The following is a 21,748-nucleotide window of genomic DNA, read 5'->3' as shown; positions in this document are numbered from 1 at the left end:
CAGATATCAGTACTGAGAAACAGATTGATTATTCTTAGTCAGTATTATTTGTATGATAATGTGGTTGTAAGAATCAGACTGGTCAAATCTTTTTTTGTTTGTTTGTTTTAAGTTATCAACATGATGACTGAACAATTCCTCTGGTTACAACACCCTAACAAGAAAGGGTAAGTTACTGTAATATCCAGTGTGTAATTGGTAAGTAATAGGATCCAAAGTTTTTTTATAAAAAAGTAACTGACTTTTTGGGGCTACCTGCTCCTATTTTAAAAGTTTATTGTAACTATAGGAGTATTCAAAGTTGACACCAACTGGGGACACAAATAAATGGGGAGAAAGTTTATTGCAACTCACTGAAGAATGTCTGTGGAACAGGGATAAAAGAAAGGTCTAGAATATTTCTTCTGATCTTACTTTATAAAACACTTATAATACAAGAATATTATTGCCCAATCAAATTGTGCAACCAGGCTGCTTAGTCAATACAGAAAAAACATGAGTAATTAAATTTAACAAAAAAGGGGCCAATACCAAGCAATATTGACAAGCTAGGAAGTAGAGTGATTTAACATCTGAAAAGTCAATTTAAATTTTTTACTTTCTCCTTTCAAGTTGAAGCGGAAATTAAAAGAATGGAAATACCTTAAAGATCTATTTACAAAATTAGATATTGGAATCTGAGAAGATAATATTTCAACACTTGAAGACTAAGGACGACTTGTCATGCTCACTCTTTTTTTCAAAGCTAATGATCACTCTAGAAATCAAGTGAACAATTTTGGGGATATTTGTTTCTATTTTTAGGTTAAACCTCCTCTCTCTCACAATCGCACACTGATTCTTGACTGCTGCATTTCTGTTTCTTAACTTCTACCATTTTCTTTGCTTGTGGCCTTGCACTTTAGATATGGGTTTATTGGGAAATTTTCCTGCTTAAGGATTTTTTATATTAGTCTATATACATACCTATTAAACTGTTCCTCGAACAACAGATCAAAACAAGTCTTCTGACAACATCTATGTCTATCAGACTTTGGCTTTTGATAGAGTTGACCTTTTAACAAATATAAAATTTTAAACTCCAAGTAAAGAAGGATAGTCCAGTCTCTGCAAGGCTGCAACAGCCAAAGATTGAACTTTGTGATGATGGTGGGCCTCAATCCATCAGTACACTGGCTTGAAGTAATTACCAGAATAGAGGACTGTAGAATTATGATCTCAGTCTTACACAACAGGAAGAGAAAGTTCTCCAAATCCCCAAAATACACTCATGACGCGGACAGATTTCTGGGGTTTAGCGTTGCCAATAATGTCTTGACTGATAGACTTTGCTTCAGTTCTCCTGGTCAACGACAGGACCAAAAGTTTGTTAAATTTAATTAGTTAAATGTCCGATCTTAGTAGAACAGCGGGCCATGCCTCAGGAAGTCCTCTACCACCAAGAGCTTACTCACACTGGCAACAGACAAATTCATTAATTCTGGAAACCACAGCTTCCTCACGTACTCAGAGGCTATAAGGATGAAGGGTCCTCGACACACAGAAATCTTCTGGAGAACTCTGTCACCATGGCCCAGGGCGTGGAGTAGGGGAGTGATGAACGGGAAAGATGTATTACAGATTACAGATCCCATGGACTGCTTGTTCATCTGTTCTGCCTAACCTAGATTCCATTAACCTGAAGAACATCTGAAACCTGTCCTTCCTGAAGGCCATTAGATCCATCTGTGGTCTGTTTCAGGTTTGACAGATTAGAATACTCCCAATCAGTTACTACTTTCTAGAGTTCAGCTGTGTCCTGTTCTAGTAGTCTGCTGGGGAACTGCTTTCCCATTAGCTGTTAGCCTGAAGAGATTCAGCTTCCAAGATACCAGCAATTCTATTTTGTGGCGTCTGAACAATGTTATTCCATTGGCACACTATACGTTGGCCAACATTCAAGTTTACACACAGCAAGTCTCATTCATACTAACAAGAACAAATACATTCCTTAAAGCTGTAATCCTAGTCATAACTTGGGACAGTGGTCAAAGAACTATTAATATCAAGTGCAATCCTTTCCAACATGCATTGAATGCTGTTTCCATCAAACCCAGAAACCATTAGACACAACGGATTCCTTACTTTTTTCCCTCTCCATTTTTCTCTTAAAACAAAAGAAAATTAATTTGTGTTGGTACACTAAGAATATTAAATAATATGTAATATTAACTGCAATGACTGTCAGGGAACACATTCAGAACAATTCATTTTCAGTGACTCTGATTAACAAATAAGACCTCCCTAACACTGCCTATAAGCCTATTCGCTACAATTCAAGATGTAAATTGTTTGATAGTACGTTTTTCCATTTTGCAGCTCTATTTATTTCCTGATGCTTCTGTGTTCTGCTCTGGGTGCTGAAAAAGTTGATCAATGTAAAAAGTATTTTAAAGTAGTATACTTATTTTAAAACAATTAATGGAATGCAAGCAAATGAACACCAAAATATACTCATGATAGGTATATATATTCAGAACCACCTTAACTGCTAGTTAAGATCGATTGTAATGCAAACATTTAAGCTTGTTTGTATGTGCTATAAGGACTTCTACATCTATATATACAGTAGCTATCACATTTTCAAATATAACAATAGGTACTCACCTAAAATGATTGACAACATTTGTTTTGCTAAGAAATGAAAGCACAAATGACCCTGGCCTCCGATCACTCTCTCGAATAAGGTAACTACCAGGTTTTCCGGCTTGCCGAAGACGTTCTTCTGCAATTGTTCTGTCAAGTTTTCCATGATACCACCTGAAAAAGAGTGTGAAATAAACAGGTGACTATAAAATAAAACTATCGGTTCCAAAGTATGGTCACAAGAAGAACATCTGGGGTATTGCAAGAGCTTTACTATAACACATAAAACAACTGAACTCTGACATATCCAACTCTGATGGAAGTTTTCTGTTAAAATCATTGTTTATGAAGGCCCTTAGTTCTGTCTATCACTACAGAAATTTAACATTGGTTACTAGCTTAGCTCTTTCTAAAATGGTGATTTAATGCATCAATCTGCGTTTAAGTGGATTGTTGTATTTCAGAACTATCTTTTCAGCGTGGTTTAATTAATTGATTTCCCAAATCCACGCAATCTCAGACCTCATTGAAAGTTCCCTCATAAAAACTCTTCAATGTAGTTCAAAATTAGAAAGAGGCATAAGATGCAAAGCAGGAGGGAGAAAGGGAAAGAAGGTAGCAAGAATCTGACATTTTGATTCAGGTCCCTCTCTTTTGTAATGCTTGAAATCCAAGGAAGGTGCAAAAATGAGGACACCTCTTCCTTAGGGCTGTGATTTTGGTGTTTTGCCACTAAGAGGAGCAGTACAGAATGTAATCCTCAGTGTATCCTATTTCTGAAAATGTGAGTCAACTAACTTCTTCCTTCCTTCCAGATAAAGGTTATCTGGCAAAGGAAATAAAGGGATTGTGCCCCTCTTGGACTTTATGTTAAAAAAAATCAGGCCTTTTAAAAAAAAATCTGACATATTAACATTAATCAGAACTGTAGGTGTCTCAGAAGACTATGATGGCTGAAAAATTAGTGAACTGATCATATCACAAAGGTGAAAACTGAACAACTGAAATGGGAAGGGATTTATAATTGGAGTGCTTAAGACTATTTTTGTTAATTCCTATTTAATATCAATGGCAATCATTTTGGAAAATGGAAGCTTTTTTTCCAAATATTCCTGCTCATTCAAATAATATACATACTATGACACACCTAGAAAGGTCTGCCAGCAAAACCAGGGAAGAAAAAATTCCTGATACTCCTGAAGTAAGTGACAAAACAGGCATACAAAATTAAAATAAATTAAATAAATCACTTCAGGCCTTGTCACAATGTAAGCTGGCGCTGTAAAATCATTGGGGCACAGATGTACTCATGCCAGACCTAGTGCACCTCCCCAGACAGAAGAAATAAGTAGGGTCATATGACAAAGACTGGGTGACTAAGAGCCTGGTATGCTGGGAGATAGAAAGGCATAGTACGGTTTAGTAACTAGGGGGGGCCAAGCGGAAAAGAACTCCAGACTGGGGTGGAGAGTGTAAAAGCAAAGAGGGACTTCAGTGAAAGGGGTTTGGGAGACAGTGCTCCATAAAAATGCAGAAAGGCAACCAGGAAGGCTGGTAGTATAGGAAGAGGCACTGAGGAGAAGCAGGGCAGGTTGTTGTTACAGGGAGCAGACACCCCAACTAGGGTTCCCAGGGCCACAGAAAAAAATGGGAAAGGTTTCTCTCCACAGTGCCACCCTATGCAGTATATAGTGGGAAGACAGATCTGATTAGAGCTCAGGAGGACTGGCAGCTAAGCCCAAAAGGAAGGGCTGAAAATGAGATGAAGATAAGGGAAGAGAAGTGAGATCTGAGGCTATGTCTACACTATGCAGCTTTTAGTGACACGGCTGTGTCACCACAGCCATGCTGCTAAAAGGCGTGCAGTGTAGCCACCTATACCTCAAACGAGCAGCATTTGCTTTGCCAGCAGAAGAGCACTCCTGCTGACAAAAGCACAGTTCACACCAGTGCTTGTTGTCGGCAAAACTTTTGTCTTTCGGGGGGTGTTGTTCTAACACCTCTAAAAGACAAAAGTTTTGTGCAGGTGGGGGGAGTGATTGCACCCATACCCCTTGCCCCAGCCCTGATCCCCCTCCAGCACCTCAAACCCCTCATCCCCAGCCCCACCCCACAGCCCTCACCCCTTCCCACATCCAACCCCAATTTTGTGAGCATTCATGGCCCGCCATACAATTTTCATACCCAGATGTGACCCTCAGGCCAAAAAAGTTTGCCCATCCCTGATATAAAGTGACTGAAATTAACAAAAGGGTTGTTGGTGCTGTCACTGTGGAGAAGAAGGAAACGCACTAAGTGAGAAGACTGGATGAGCAGCAAGGGGCAGAGCTGTACATTACAATGGAAGTTTTAAATTATAAAAGGAGGTTTCCCCTAACAATCCTTTATAAAAGAGACTTGCTGACTTATGAAAAAATGAAATCCTTTAACAACAATGTTGTTTCTATATCATTTCTGTTTCGGAAAATTTTCAGAAACTGCACTAAAGGACTCAGTTAGGAATCATGGGCTCTGCTGACAATTGTGAATGAAAGACTTACCTAGGGTAAGCTATTTCACACCTGTTTCTCGGTTTATTAGTCTGTAGAATGCATATGATTGCTATTGAGATAGATATTTGTAAAACACTGATATCTTTAAATTAAATGTGCTGTACAAGTGCAAAGTTTTATTTCTCTTTCCTCATTTAGTAGTTGAATTTGGCAGAGAGCAGAATAATTAAGAGTTTATCTACTCCAGTTTATTCCCCAATTGAAATAATACACCTGACATAATTAACTCTTCTAATAAATGGCTCTACTAATAAAGAAGAAAACAAAACAATAGCAGCTTCTCCATAAGAGATCAGGTTTTTCAGAATTATAAATATGTAACATCAACCTTCTATTTTACAGTTCTATAAAACATACTCAAGTATCTCAAATTTTGAACAAAATGGAAAGATTTTGTCCTCCATAGTAGGGATACCACTACTTTTGGTATATTCTAGATTATTTCCTCTAACTCTGAACAGGATATACTTGTTCTCTCCCCCACGTAACTATATTTTATTACATTTATTACCAGGTGAGTGTAAGCGACTTAAATAAATACTTTATCACAATTTACCTCAGAACTAAAAATATGGTGCATTTAATTTCATTTCTTATGCCAGCAGTTAAATTCAATCCAAGCTACAAGAACATCTCTTTTCTGTATTTGAGTTACTATCAGCTAACAAATAAGCTTGTGTTTTTCAGGTTAATATGTATTCTTGCATTAAATTGTTGTTCCTGAATAGCTATAAAAATATGTTCCGACATCTGTTTTATTTAACTAAAAACTGATAGTATAACAACAGAGTCCATGGCAATAGTATATCATCAGTATTCAGTAGTGATGGCAGAAAACAGTTCAAGTGAATATCCTCAGGAAATCGCTGCAGATAGCACACATCTTTAGAAAACAGGATACACACTGAAGATATCATTACAGTAAGCAAAATGCTTTTCAGGAAATAGCTGCATTCTTTTTCCAGAGAAAGTACAATTTTAACACTAGATAGCATTGCCCCATTAAGAAAGGACATGCAGAAGAATTATATTCAAAGTTTTTCATAAATCAGTCTTAAATTTTAAATATCAACCTCCTCTTGTCTTTCAATGTGCGTCTTTGGTGAAGAAATATACTAGTACATGGTGCACTGTATTGTCTCTCCAAACCAGTATTATAAAACAGTAAGAGATAATTGAGTTACAAGTGTTACATATGTTCAGAATCTTTTTTAAGCACATCAAATGAACAGTTAAAGGTACATCAAGCATTCCCCTAACAAAGACAATGGCAATTTTCATTATTATAGACTTTTTTTTCATTGAAAAAGGTACTCGCAAGAATCAGCTTAGTCTTGCCTATTCAAAATGATGACCAGTCCAAAACCACGTCACTTGTAAAAGTAAAGACGAAAACTCACATCTCTGATAAGAACTATAAAATGGATACAGATTCTGTGGCAGGAGTATCAAAACGCAAAAAATAATTTTATTTGGATTTTTACAGACTATTAAACCATCCATCTGATTCTCTAGGCACCCTTGGCAAGCTTTCAAAAATACACTAAAAAAACCTGTCAGTTCTCCAAAATCAAGCACAGTGTAATAAAAATATAATAGAAATTAATGAGTATTCCCATAAAATTCCCAGAATCCCACACTGACACAATCCAACATCATTTACTCATAGGCAACGTAGAAAAGGCTTACAACATACCCTGCAGATTAACACGCTCAGACTGTTCTGGAGCAAGCAAATTTCAAAGGCCCAAGAGCCTTAACCAAGAACGTCCAGCGAGCCATCCCAGAGAGACTTGAACACAGGCACAGCTGCTAACCTCAGCTATGATAGTATGTCACAAAGAGAGGTCTCTTAGCTGGGTAGATCCCAGCCATTTAAAACCCTATAGAACAAAATCAACATCTTTAAAACCACTAGGCAGCCAAAGCAGATTATACAGTATGGGTTTAATACATTTATAAAAAGAAACACTGCTTAACAACTGGTCCCCTGACTGCATCACCTGCAGTTTCTGAATAAATTTAAGACGTAGCCCTACATAGAGTGCATTGCAGAAATCTAATCTTACTGAGACAAACAGATGGATAACCATCGCAAGGTTCGCTTCTAAAAGAAACAGGTTCTGTAGGTAAAAAAAGGCTTATCTGATTGTAGCTATAACCCAATTTCTGTGCTTATTAAAAAACAGGTCATTTCAATTCTACTCTGTTTTATATCAATTTCCACTGACTTTCATAATGGCAGAGGAGATGCTGCTGCTCCTATGATTAATTTATTTCATGTAGTACTATAGGTGTTAGTCTACTTATGGTTCTACAGTTGGATGTGCAATTCTCCACTCCTTCCATGTCATGTTTTAATTCAAGGGAACATACTAACATAAGAATTGCCATACTGAATCACAACAATGGTCTATCTGGCCACTATCCTGTCTCTGACAGTGGCCATTATCAGATGCTTCGCAGACAGGTAAAAGAAACCCTGCAACAGAAAGTTATGGAATAACATGCCTAAAGGGATAAAATTTCTTACTAACTCCCATTGAGACAATTCCTTAAACTCACATGCCTGAAGATTTACAGAACTTTTTTTTAAAAGTACTTATTATTGTAACTTACTATCCATATTTTATCAATCTATTTTTTAATTCTGACAACCTTTTAGTCTCACATTCATCAGAGTTTCCCAGGCTAATTATGTGCCAGGCTAATTATGTGTTGTGTGAGAAAATATTTCCATTTATCAGTTTTAAATTTGCTCCCTATTAATCTGACTTCATTTAATCTCCCTCACAATAACACAAAAGCTGAATACAGCTTCAGCAAATATTCAGTCGATGTATGTGCAAGTTAAGCATATGCCATTTTATATATTTACAGGAGAAATATGAGGTTGTGGTTAAGGTTTTGTGTATTGTACTATACAGGAGATAAATGCCCTACATACAACTAGAAGGAAGTTCTTTGTGACCATGTGAAGTTTGTCATTGTCTGTGGAAGCTTGGTGTGTGGTTATTAGGGTACAGTTGAGCAGTGTCCTATACTTCATATTTCTTTTCTTTTTAGCATTTCCGTTGAGGGTGTAAAGCTTAACCAACCTTAATCCTTTTTATACAACCCATAAACGAACAAAGTAAGGGTTTTAATGCAGCAAGTATATGAGGGCTTCAGGGGGTATAGAAAGGGTTTTATGGGGATATGGTGGAAATGGAGATGTTTGAGGTATACGGAAGTGGAGACAGTGGAGGGAAAGCAGAAAGGCCCAATGGGTCCATCTCTACGTACCTACTCTAGCAAAACAGATCTGGTGCGGGGGAAGCTTGTTGTCAACTTGTTATCTACTGGACCAGTCAGCAATCCTCAGAGAAGAGGAGCCTCTGTTGAAGCTGCAAAACTTCAAAGGAGAGTGAAGAGACCACAGCACTAGCGCTTGTAACTTCTATACCAAGGAACCCTGGACATTGCTCCCTAGCTGTCAGAGGTTTACAACACAGTGTGTCTCCTCTCAGTTTCGAACCCACAATTTCTTGGGGCATCCCATAACCTCAGTTCCATTAGAAGCAAAACAGAGCCATATGACAAACAAGGATCTCAAGTATACCAAGTTTCAGCTGAATAATGATCCCTGTTTAAGGGAGAGTGAGACACCCCCCCACATCAAAATATTCTTTAGGCTTACTTGTTCCCGTTAGTCTTGGTGTTCCACTGATTCTCTCAAACTTCCTGTTTCTGATAAATAAGTTTACATCTTTGGCTATTTGCTTTTCAAATTTCATTTTAGCCCTTTTAATTTCTCTCTTACATATTGCCTGACATTTTATACTTATTTAAATTGGATTTAAGGACTGGGATATTTGTTTGGATAAAAGGCAAGTTTTCTGAGGTTATTTGATACATTCTGTTTAAGTCTTGCTTTTCAGCTTCCATTGTTTAGAGACATGCATCCAATCTGAAAATTATTATTGTCTCCTTAGGTAGTCTCCATGCTAAATCTAAGGAATGTAATTTCTTTATTTCTTACTTAAACAATTTTTTACTAGTGCTCTTTTTAAAATTTAGATCAAAACATTTTAAAACATTCTTTTCAGTCAACATCTTAAACTATTTTGCTATTTATGATATATTATTAGCTTGGACAATTAAAATTGAGTTATTCTCACGCTCTATCACAATATAGTAGTGTTTATTTTTAAACTTCCCGCTAGGGTATTTCTATCCCATGAAAAGATGTCTCACTGAAAAAAATATGAACTCTTCTGTGCAAATCAAGTTTTAAAAAGTTTATTTTTAATCAAACCTGATTTCTGAACCTAAACTGTGCCTTTAAACATTTGTGCTCACCTTATGTTTCTAATATGTATTACAAGCTATCACGTAGTACACCTCTACCCTGATATAACGCAACCCGGTATAACACGAATTCAGATATAACGTGGTAATGCAGTGCTCCGGGGGGGCGGGGCTGCGCACTCCCGTGGATCAAAGCAAGTTCGATATAACGCGGTTTCACCTATAACACGGTAAGATTTTTTGGCTCCCGAGGACAGCGTTATATTGGGGTAGAGGTATATAACCAAATACGATTCCCTAAAAGTTCTGCACTATACTTATGTGCAAACATGGACTCTCAAAGTAAATTTCAATCCAGTCTATCTTTGTTTGACAAATTCACTGACTTGCTCTGGCACGTCAGCTCACTTGAAGTAGTCAGTCACATGACTATTAGTTCTTGGCCTACTCCCGGATATTTTCATTCTTCCTAAGCATATAGCATCTCCTTCCAGGAGAAATCATGAAAACTTATTCCAATTTATAGACACAAAATATAGAGGATAATGAAGCAAGAGAGATTAAACTAACATGCAAACAAGAACAAAAACAATACAACCTAACTTTTCTCTCTTATCCCAGAGTATGTGGGTAAAAAAAAAAAAGAAAAAAAAACCTTCTTCAGATGCACCTGGTGGTTTTTTACCCACGAAAGCTTATGCCCAAATAAATCTGTTAGTCTTTAAGGTGGCACTGGACTCCTCGTTGTTTTTGTGGATATAGACTAACACGGCTATCCCTCTGATACTTAAAATTTGTATTTCATATCTTTAGGACAGCAGGATCCAGTAGTTTAAAAATGGAAGAACACTCTCCATTTACTGGCAATCCTCCAATATATTAGCTTTCCCAATCCACAACGTAACAGCTGAGTGAGCCATTGTACTATTTAAAGCATTTGAGGGTGTGCGTATACGAACTATGAATCTGAACCATTCAAACCAGATTAATAAAAATCTTCACCTTTCTTACCATCCTCAACAAAAGACTCAGAAGGATGGGGAGGAGAGGTTCAAAAGCCAACATATTTGACGAACTTGTTACTGCGGGGGGGGAAAGAACCTACATTTCTCCCTCGCTGATTTATTGTTGAAGAAGACTAACAAGCAGTAATAATCCCCAAGGCGGTGGCTATAGAGCGCTAAGAGGAACACACTAAAGAGGAACTTAAGGACTCTCCCCCTCCTGAAAGAGCTTGGGGTCAGCAGCCGAGAGAGTGTGGCAATTTTAGAATATAGTTGGTGTTGTCTAACTTTAATCTCAGACGCCTAAACAGGAGACCTGGAAACCCTATTCAGAGGTTTGTGCTCCTACATATACTAATTATCAGTGAAGACGGTAGCTGCCTATTCTTACGGATGCCCAACACTTTTCATTATAAGACTCTTTTTCAGTCACTTATAATTTTGCCAAACTTTACCAATTCAGGCTGAAATTTTCCAGGCTGGTTGTCTGCCTCAGGTTGATTTTTAATATATAAATTTTATTGTATTTTAGAGTTCCAGCAAAAATAGTTTAGCCATTTTCAAGAGTGAGATTAGGAAAAATATTTTCTGCCTATTATCCCTGGGGAATTCTGCACCAAAAAAATTAAAAATTCTGTACACAGTATTTTAAAATTCTTCATACTTTGTCAAAATAACACAATGTAATCATGCCAGTTTCCATTTTAGTAATTTATTTCAAAATACCTGTCAACAAGTATATCTAACAATACAGACAACAAAAAAAGATTCAGGAAATGTTTTTTGATAAATAGAGCTTTTACTAGGCATATTAATTCAGAACTTTGAGTAATAATTCCTTCAAACTACAAAGAAGAAACATATTTCCCACACCACTCAGAAGCAGTGCAAAGGAGTAGTAAGGGGTAACGGAGGAGCTGAGGGAGAGGGAAATAATTGCTGGGAAGAAGCCTGGCAGTGAACCTGGAAGGTTGTTGGGTGTGGATGTGGAAGTACAAAACAGGGGTTTTTACTTGTTTGGGGGTTTTTTGGGGGGGAGGGAGGGAATTGTGTGTGTGTGGATTGTTATGGAGTTGGGGAGTATCCCCCATGCAGACTCTGGCTGAACCCTAGCCTCTCCCATTTTGTCAGGCACATCTGCCCCTGTTCCCTTCTGTTGCTGCATCCCCACTCTGCCACTCCCACTCCCCCCCATCCCCATGTGTGCCTGCACCCCACTCCCATTCAGCCCCAGCTCAATGTTGTCAACCCATTAGTTCCTGTGACTCAGTCTGTCCCCTCACTAGTCCTTCTGAACCCCAGTCTGACTCCCCCAGCAACCCCATGTTACCAGCTCTATCCGCCGCCACCCCCATATCCTATGCCTCACCTGGCCCCATGGGCACGGCAGGGCACTGTGAGGAAGGCAGCCTCTGCTCCTTTCCTCTCCACATCTGGTTGCTCCAACCTATAACCCAGCTGCTCTTCTGGTGCCACATCAGCCCCTGGTGGGCAAAAGGTGTAATTGCAGTGTGACCCCTCTCACTGCTGCCCTTTGCCTGCCTGTCAGAATCAATTACTCTGCGGGGTAATATCCTTGGAAGACTTTATTGTATTAATTTTATATATTATTGTAGGCCAGAATCGTATGTGTGTCATACAACTATGGACTTTGGGGATAATACGGGTATGTTTACACTGCAATGTAAGCCCAGAGTTTGCGGGACTCAAGCTCACAGATTTAGTGTTTGTAACCCTATGCTTGAATGGTCACACTGAATATTAACCCTAGGTTTAGAATTTCTGGACCAGGATCTTACACCGGCACTCAGGCATCTACACCGCACTACAAAGACCCAAGTCAAACCAGCCTATCCCAAGCTTTCTTACACCCTTCCCAGGTGTAACTTTTCTGGCCATTTGTTTGTGGTGAACTGTGGGAAAACTTGTCCGTCCTACAGCACTTTACAGGAAGTTGTCATAGCCCGCCAATACATCCTTCTGAGCTATCTTTTGGGTCTGCATACTCCTGGCAACCGAGCCAGCAACATAGAGGAGTCACCATTTGAAGAATGTCCTGCTTGGGCTTTTACTTCTGTTTCAGGAAATAGACAGAGCATCCATGAGACACAGGAGTGATATTTGGCAGCATTTTAAGATCTAATAAAGGCATCTGTTGGAAGATGACAACAACATAGATGTGGCAGGGCAGACTTGAACTGGCTGATGCTGCTCCTAACTCTCAGTATAGCTGCTAATTCTCCCATGTAGACCAGCACTTCTGGAACAGGGCCATACGCACAAATGGTGGGATCACATCATCATGCAGACCTGGGATGACCAGCAGTGGCTACAGAATGTTCTCATGAAGAAAGCTACATTTCTGGAGCTCTGTGGACAGCTTAATCTGACCTTCCAGCATCATGACACATACATGAGGGCAGCTGTGCTGGTCCAGAAGCAGGTTGCTACAATCATCTGGAAGCTGGCAACCTCAGACTGCTACAGGTCCATTGCTAACCAGTTTGGTGTTGGAAAGTCAACTGTGAGTAAAGTGGTTTCTGGGGTAATCAGGTATGTGATTTACCCAAAGGTGGAGTGCATAAACAATATCCCCGAAGTAATTACTGGGTTTAAGAGAATGGGGTTTCCAAACTGTGGCAGGGCCATTGATGGGACTCATCTGCCCAGAGTTTGCCCTCTTCAAGGAGCATGAATACATAAACCACAAAGGATACTACTCTATAGTTATGCAGGCCTTTGTGGACCACAAATGCAGATTTATGGACACCAACACGGACTGCACTGGAAAAGTTCACAACGCCAATGTTTTCCACCTATCAGGAGCCTACTCTCATAGACAACCTGGGACACTATTCCGAACAAATGACATTGTCCTAGAGTAACTGTCCCCACTATTATTCTAGGGGACCACATATAATCTCTTTTGCCTTGTCTTCTGAAACCATATTCTAACCTCAGAGGCCCTGGCAAAAGAAGATTTAATTACATTCAGGAGGTGGAGAATGGTGGTTAAAAGCACATTCGGCAGACTGAAATCCTGCTGACACTGTTTACCGAACAGTTTGGATTCCAATGTCATCAATGCTGTCCACATTACTGTAGTCTCCTGTACTTTTCACAATCTTTGTGAATCCAAAGGTGAGTCATTTGCCCCCAAATGCACCTATAACAGTAAGGGACCACTGAACTGGTACACTCAGCCAGAAAGTGCACCTCTCACAGCTGGAACAGGATGCACACGGGCAACAGAAATCAGCGATGCTTTGTACACCACATGATGGACTTGTATGAACCAATGGAAGGAGAATAGTACATTTGCAGATGGGTTTGCACCGCACTTTTTACAGTAAATGAAGGACTCTCGCAGTAAGCTATGAATGGGGGTGGGTTGGAGACTAGCAAATTGTAATTGTGGATGAGATGACTGCTTACACAATGGGGGGATGGTGTTTCATATGACATGAATTGTGAATTTTCATTATGGACTGATCTGAACAGATGCACTGAGAAAATGTGTTTGGCTACAACTTCCAAGTTGTGCTTTATTATTTCTTTATCTTTACTCTTTGAAATACACATTATATGATGCAATGCAGTGATGGTAGTAAACTTTTTAAATAAAATAAAAGCCTTTATTTGTGAACATGGCCTTATTATGAAAAACAATATTCAAGCATTGTTTAGCAGGCCAGCTGCCATCATGATGTCAAAACTGCAGTAATAAACCAACACCAAAACCAGTAATAAAGTGCATAACAAACATTGAACAGTGCAAAACAGAGAAACCAATGCAAGTGAATAAATTCTCTACTTTTGCATGTCCCCTGACCCCCATTCTCTTTCCCTTTCTAGCACGTTTAGCACACACTTGGTGCTGCTGCAGAGGGTACATTTGCCCTGTCCAGTTAGCATTCAGTCCTGGTTGCACAGGCCACCCAACTGTGGTATTGTCCAACGCATTCTTGGTCTGCAGGACATGGTACCATGGAGGGGACTCAAGACACAGTATCAGTGGAGCAGGAGCCTGAAATCCCATGGCCATTAGCATAAGCAGTCTCTCGAACAGCTCTTTCTGCTGTCCTCCATCTTTGTCCCTTAGGCGGCATTCCTGCTCCAGAAACTGCATTGCAAGTCTCTTCTTGTACTCTGCTGCCTGTCAATGCCTTTCCACTTGCCATGAATCTTTTTCCCTTTGGTACTGCACCTGTTTGTTGCCTCTGTCCAGGATGTCCACCATGAGCTCACCATTGAACACTTGGTCTGTGACAGTTCAAAATCCCATGCTCCTGGTGCAGTGTGGCTGGGCTACTGAGGTGAAGAGGCCTGAAAGCAGACAAAAAGTATATACTGTCTCATTACTTCAAAAAAGGTTCAATGCATCCTCAGAGAAAAATGCCTGTGCAATCTCAAGACAGTTTTACTTTGAAAAACTCAACCTGAATACAGTCTTAGAGTATCAGAGGGGTAGCCGTGTTAGTCTGGTTCTGTAAAAGCAGCAAAGAATCCTGTGGCACCTTATAGACTAACAGACGTTTTGCAGCATGAGCTTTCGTGGGTGAATACCCACTTCTTCAGATGCAAGTGGTCATCTGAAGAAGTGGGTATTCACCCACGAAAGCTCATGCTGCAAAACGTCTGTTAGTCTATAAGGTGCCACAGGATTCTTTGCTGCTTTTACAGTCTTAGAGGAATGCTTCAGTTCCTCCCAGAAGCTCCATAGACACAACTGAGGACTTTTCTACACTTAAAATGCTACAGCGGCACAGGTGTGCCGCTGCAGCTGTGCCACTGTAGTGCTTCAGCATAGACACTACCTACACCGACAGGAGAGATTCTCCCATCAGCATAGGTAATCCACCTCCCCAAGAGGCATTAGGGGTAGGTGACACCAAAGTACTAGCATGCATTCCACAATTAGTAGATACACACTGCTACAACAAAAATGGGATTTGGTCATAAACCAGAAATCTCTCCCTTTCATATATTAACAACATGGACTCAGAATACTTACCAGCTTTTTCTGACTCTTGTTTCTTCTGCCAGTTCCACGGCAGGCTGCTCCTCCAGGGGTTAAACAGCTCCTCCAAGAATATGCTGCAGCTGCTCCGGCAGAAAAGCCTCCTCGGGATTGGTGTGAACACCAGAGTCACTAGTGTGATCTGGTGCCTGCTGACTCCCCTCCAATCCTATACTAAATTTGGGGGTCTGAAGGTAGCCATTCCAGCTGACTAAGCTATTGGGAACCACTGGGGGCTCACTGCTTGTCACAGTACCCAGCTCCAAACCAAAGTATTTGTAAAAGAGGCAGGATGACAGGGAGTTCCCAGAGGTGTGGATCAAAAGCGTGGCTTTCCAGTAGTCGCTCTTCAGATGCTTATGTTCCCTGCACTGGTCACCAGTCCATTGAATCCCCAACACTACCGACTTGTCTGCTATTTCTTGGAACACGTTGGGGAGAGAATAGCACTCAGCATGGGGGTCTGGGTGTGGGGGACTCAGTGGGGGCCAAGATGCTGGAGGCGTGGGGATCAGGTGGAACTGGATGGAGCTTGGTGGGGTGGGAATCCAGGTGAGGGTGACTCGTTGGTGTAGTCCAGGTCCAGGGACTCATGGGGGGTTCTCAGTGCGGGGAGGTAAGGCTCAGGAGAGTCTGGGTATGGGGGAGGCTTAGGGCTGGGGTGCAGGGTGGTGTTTACTTTAGGAGTGGGCTCCACAAAAGGGCGACAGCAACTCCCCTCCCTCAGCTCCTACCTCCACATGCTGCCTCTGCCTGCAGGCACCGCCCCCGCAGCTCCCACTGGCTGCGGTTCTCAGCCAATGGGAGTGGCAGAACTGGGGCTTGGGGTGGAACAGAGGCAGCATGTGGAGCTAGGAGTTGGGGTCGCCACTTCCCAAGAGACAGGTAGGAGATTGGTCCTGCTTTGAGCAGGGGGTTGGACTAGATGACCTCCTGAGGTCCCTTCCAACCCTGATATTCTATGATTCTATGACCCTGCCCCAGCACCCCCACCCCACCCCAGCACCGGCGACGCCCCGAGGGCCACGCTCATCTCCCTAGCACCGTTGCGGGCCCCACCCCACCGAGCCGCCTTCCTCCGACCCCAAGTTTTAGTCAGGGGTATATAGTAAATATCATGGACAGGTCACAGGCTGTGAATTTCTGTTTACTACCCGTGACTTGTCCATGACTTTTACTAAAAATACTCATGACTAAATCATAGCCTTAACCATAATGCATACAGAGTGCTTGACTTTGCAACCTTTAACACGGTTTTTGTACTTGTAATCTTCTAGACAGGTTATCTAAATGGTTACTTTGTAAATGATGAGAAAGATGAGTAGTCACTACATGAACATACTGGACCTGGCAATAACTGCTGCCCAGCTTGAACCTGAGTAACTGCCTGTGTCCCCATCCCGAAAGGCTGAAGTAGGCATATCAAAAGAGGAAGAAAGTTCCAAATGAGTCCAGGATATGTGATAATATTTCCTAAGAATATCATGCAAATATTCCTTTTGTTCAGTAATTTGAACCTTCTAAGTAGAGAATTAGGACCTATCCACACAGGGCTTGGCTACACTTACAAATTTGCAGCGCTGCAGCAGGGTGTGAAAACACACCCTCTACAGCGCTGCAAACTGCGGTGCTGCAAAGCGCCAGTGTGGTCAAAGCCACAGCGCTGGGAGCACGGCTCCCAGCGCTGTCCGTTATTCCCCACAGGGAGGTGGAGTACGGACAGCGCTGGGAGAGCTCTCTCCCAGCGCTGGCGCTTTGACTACACTTAGCGCTTCAAAGCGCTGCCATGGCAGCGCTTTGAAGCGCTAAGTGTAGCCACAGCCACAGACTTTCTGTATGGCAACTCATGGTGTGACTCTACAGCATATTAACTGGCGGTGTTGACTGTGCTACTGCAAATTGAAAGTTTCATAGTGTGCTGGTTGAGTACATCAATGTGCACTTCAGAACTTTTAATGCATGGTAGCAGGATCCACATGGCCAGTTAGTTTGCAGCAAGCTAGTGAGCTGTAGATTCACACCCTGGGGCTTGCCACACACTAAGTCTCCGTATGGACAAGTCCTTCAATTAAAATCCTCTTTTTTTGGAAACAGAAAGTATCAGACATAAAAACCTCTAGTGACAGAAAGTCTTCAGTTCAATTGCCACCCCAGAATTAGAAGGGATGCACTTTCTCCCCCCACCCCACCCCACCAGCTTCTTGGGAAGGGGAGATCTCTAAAAGAGAAATGGGGAAGGGTCAGAAGTAGAAATTTAACTAAGATTTGAGGTGAACAACACATAGCCCTTTTCCATAATCTCCAGGACTCAATAGGTGTAGTGAAGAATTTTCAAGCTTGAAAGTTGGGGATGGTTTATCACACTAATAAGTTGGACACAGGAAGGGAATTAATTTGTCCCCCTGGCTCACTAATCTGGACGTGAGTATTTAAATGTTAATCACTTCTCTTGCCATAGAAAAAAGAAGCTCCCCTGAACAATATCAAACCCTGTATCAAGGATGCTATAGATGAATTCCACCTATAAAATGGCTGTGCAAAACCCAGGGAATGAGCTGCAGACTAGCAACCTTTAGTTTTCGAATATTTTTTAAAAACAGGTTGGGGCCTAGAAGAATAAATTTAAGATCACTGATTGAACTTTTCGGGACAAAAACAGCTTCTTAGCCAAGAATTCCTAGAGTCAAGGCCAATACCATAGAAGAAAAGGAAACTTGCCCTCATCGATTCAGCTGCTAACAGAGGCAATTAACACCTGACCCACATCAGGAAAAGTACAACTTTCTGCCAGCTGATCTAGCTGTGCAATTCCTTATTCCCCAAAACTGACCTGAAGGTATTAGGATATCTAATGTTCTCGGGGCCTAACCACACAAAGAAGTTTACCACTTTAACTATATCAATATAGTTAAGTTGCACAACCTCTCCTAGTGTAGATGCAGTTATACAGCTCTGCTGGTGCTTTATACACCTCTACCCCGATATAACACAAATTCGGATACAACGGGGTAAAGCAGCGCTCCGGGGAGGTGGGGCTGCACACTCCGGTGGATCAAAGCAAGTTCGATATAACACGGTTTCACCTATAACGCAGTAAGATTTTTTGGCTCCTGAGGACAGCATTATATCGAGGTAGAGGTACCAATATTGCTATCCCATACACAACAGTATAGCTTATTCCTCTTCCTGTAAGGGCATAGCTACACTAGAGAGTTTACAACGGCACAACTGCATAACTGCATTTCTAACGTAGCTGCTCTAAGCTGCGAGGAGAGATTTATTCACCCCTTGAATGACATCAGCTGTAGTGTAAGCAAGTTCTAAGTCACCTTTAGATAGATATAAAACTGCATCCACACTAGGGGGTTGTACCACAACAACTTTTTCAGTTTAAAAAAAAAAAAAAGATACAGTAGAACTTCAGATTTACAAACACCTCAGGAATGGAGGTTGTTCATAATTCTGAACAAAACATTATGGTTGTTCTTTCAAAAGTTTACAACTGAATTTTGACTTAATACAGCATTGAAACTTTACTAGGCAGAAGAAAAATGTTCCATTTTAATTAAGATCGTTAAAAGCACCAAGCACAGAAAGTTTCCTTACCTTGTCGAATTTTTTTTTTCATTTGTTTAGTAGTTTACTTTTAACACAGTACTGAACTGCATTTATGGTTTTTTGGGGGGCTTTTGGGGGGGGGGGGAAGAGGTCTCTGCTGCTGCCTGATTGCATATTTCCAGTTCCAAATGAGGTGTGTGGTTGACTGGCCAATTAATAACTCTGGTGTTTGCAACTCTGAGGTTCTATTGTAGATTATAAAACAAAACAAAAACCACACATATCCCTAACTGTCTGTAGACTAGGTCTCAAAAGCTGCTGAAACTACCAAGGAGGAAAAGGGAAGATAAGAGTAACAACTCTAAGCCCCTCTTTGTAATCTGGTGAAAGGAATTTGACTTCTTAGACACTGATGGACCTGTGGCTGGATGCATTTTCTACAGGAAGTGTAACCATACCCTAAGGGGGAAACTACACTATAAGAGTTTAAGAAACTTCCTAAATTGGAAGCAGCAATTGAAGTTATCCTTTAGGAATGTATCTTTCTGTAGAATTGTTTCCCTAAATATCCTACAATGCAAGGGATTCAAAATGTATATAGAAAATATGAGATTGTATAAAAAATGAGACAAATGCTCACGCTTTGGAGTATAAAGCCAATTACTAACTTATAGGTCCAAGAAAGAGTACCTGGTGGAATAATGGGTGTCCTTTTCCCCCCCCAAAGGATGGGAAAAGGTGAGGGAAAGAGAAAAGGCATGATTCACTGGGCTTCTCACCGATATAGCCAACAGCTTCCATTCTCTGGCAAATTTATTCAGCTGTGGCTTATGCATTATATATGAATTATCTTCACAATTATATATTTAAAAAAACTACAGAGCACATAATCAAATTCTCTATTTACTATTTACATCAAGTAAATGTTTGTTCTTTCACCAAAAACCTGCACATAGTTCTTTGAACTTTTCCCATCCTCAAATGCCGCTCTATCTTTGTTTTTAGATTTGAAGATTTTACATTTTGTACCTCATCCTTTTAAAAAATTGTAGTTTTACATATTATTTAACTTCCTATCTTGCTTTCACTTTTTAAAAAAAAACCAGCAAGACAAGATAGTCTTGAACATGAAGAATATATTAATATTACATTTCTGTTGTAGTAAGCTAATGAGGACTAAATGGCTCTGTGGATATAGGAAAAGCAGTGGACGTGATATATCTTGACTTTAGCAAAGCTTTTGATAAGGTCTCCCAGCAAATTAAAAAAGAATGGATTGGATGAATGGACTATAAGGTGGATAGGAAGCTGGCTAGATTGTCTGGCTCAAGGAGTAGTGATCAACGGCTTGATGTCTAGTTGGCAGCTGGTATCAAGCTGAGTACCCCAGGGGTCGGTCTTGGGGCTGGTTTTATTCAACATCTTTATTAATGATCTGGATGATGGGATGGATTGCACCCTCAGCAAGTTCACAGATGACACTAAGCTGTGGGGAGACGTAGATACACTGGAGGATAGTGATAGGGTCCACAGTGACCTAGACAAATTGGAGGACTGGGCCAAAAGAAAGCTGATGAGGTTCAACAAGGACAAGTGCAGAGTCCTGCACTTCGGACAGAAGAATCCCAGGCACCGCTACAGGACGGGGACAGTCTGGCTAAGCTGCAGTTCTGCAGAAAAGGACCTGGGGATTACAGTGGATGAGAAGCTGGATATGAGTCAGCAGTGTGCCCTTTTTGCCAAGAAGGCTAACGGTATATTGGGCTGAATTAGTAGGAGTATTGCGAGCAGATCAAGGGAAGTGATTATTCCCCTCTTTGGCACTGGTGAGGCCTCATCTGGAGTATTGCTTTCAGTTTTGGGCCCCTCACTACGGAAAGGAAGTGGACAAATTGGAAAGAGTCCAGCAGAGGGCAATGAAAATTATCAGGGGGCTGGGGCACATGACTTACAAGGAGAGGCTGAGGGAACTGGGCTTGTTTTAGTCTGCAGAAGAGTGATGTGAGATTTGATAGCAGCCTTTAACTACCTGAAAGGGGGTTCCAAAGAAGATGGAGCTAGGCTGTTCTCAGTGATGGCAGATGACAGAACAAGGAGCAGTGGTCTCAAGTTGCAGTGAGGGAGTTCTAGGTTGGATATTAGGAAACACTATTTCACTAGGAGGGTGGTGAAGCACTGGAATGGGTTACCTAGGGAGGTGGTGGAATCTCCATCCTTAGAAATTTTTAAGGCCTGGCTTGACAAAGCCCTGTCTGGGTTGATTTAGTTGGTATTGGTCCTGCTTTGAGGAGGGGGTTGGACTAGATGAACTCCTGAGGTCGCTTCCAACCCTAATCTTCTATGATTCTAAAGAACATCTTCACAAACAAACATTCTACTTTATAATTAGTTATAAATCATGAAATCTGGTCATATTCATGCTGCCCCAGTTAATCTGGCCAAAAAACTACCCAGATTGACAATTTTAGAAAATTATGGATAACTAAATTACTATACAAAAGCATGTTCTTCACACACATGCAATTTTAAAAAACTTGAGCACACAGATGTACAATTTTACAAAAATGAACAAAGTTTTCTTCTCTTTCCATTATACCCCACGATCAGGTTTTGATATGACAAAATACATTACTTAAGAAGAACAGAAAGGTACAATGAAAAACTTTATTTGTAGATATTTTTTCATCTGTATACCACAT

The 21,748-nt window shown here is 40.8% G+C and overlaps 1 protein-coding gene across 1 annotated transcript in view; it reads right to left on the bottom strand.

Moving 5' to 3' along the window:
* RASA1 (RAS p21 protein activator 1) overlaps positions 1-21,748 on the bottom strand; it is a 114,669-nt gene that overhangs the window by 85,062 nt on the left and 7,859 nt on the right. The window contains exon 2 of the mRNA XM_045021260.1: positions 2,647-2,799. Within this exon, the coding sequence (XP_044877195.1) occupies positions 2,647-2,799 (153 nt within the window). The remainder of the gene's footprint in view (positions 1-2,646; positions 2,800-21,748) is intronic.

The sequence above is a fragment of the Mauremys mutica genome, chromosome 6 (assembly GCF_020497125.1).
Source record: "Mauremys mutica isolate MM-2020 ecotype Southern chromosome 6, ASM2049712v1, whole genome shotgun sequence".
Classification (NCBI taxonomy): domain Eukaryota; kingdom Metazoa; phylum Chordata; order Testudines; family Geoemydidae; genus Mauremys; species Mauremys mutica.
This window is presented reverse-complemented; position numbering and strand designations above follow the sequence as displayed.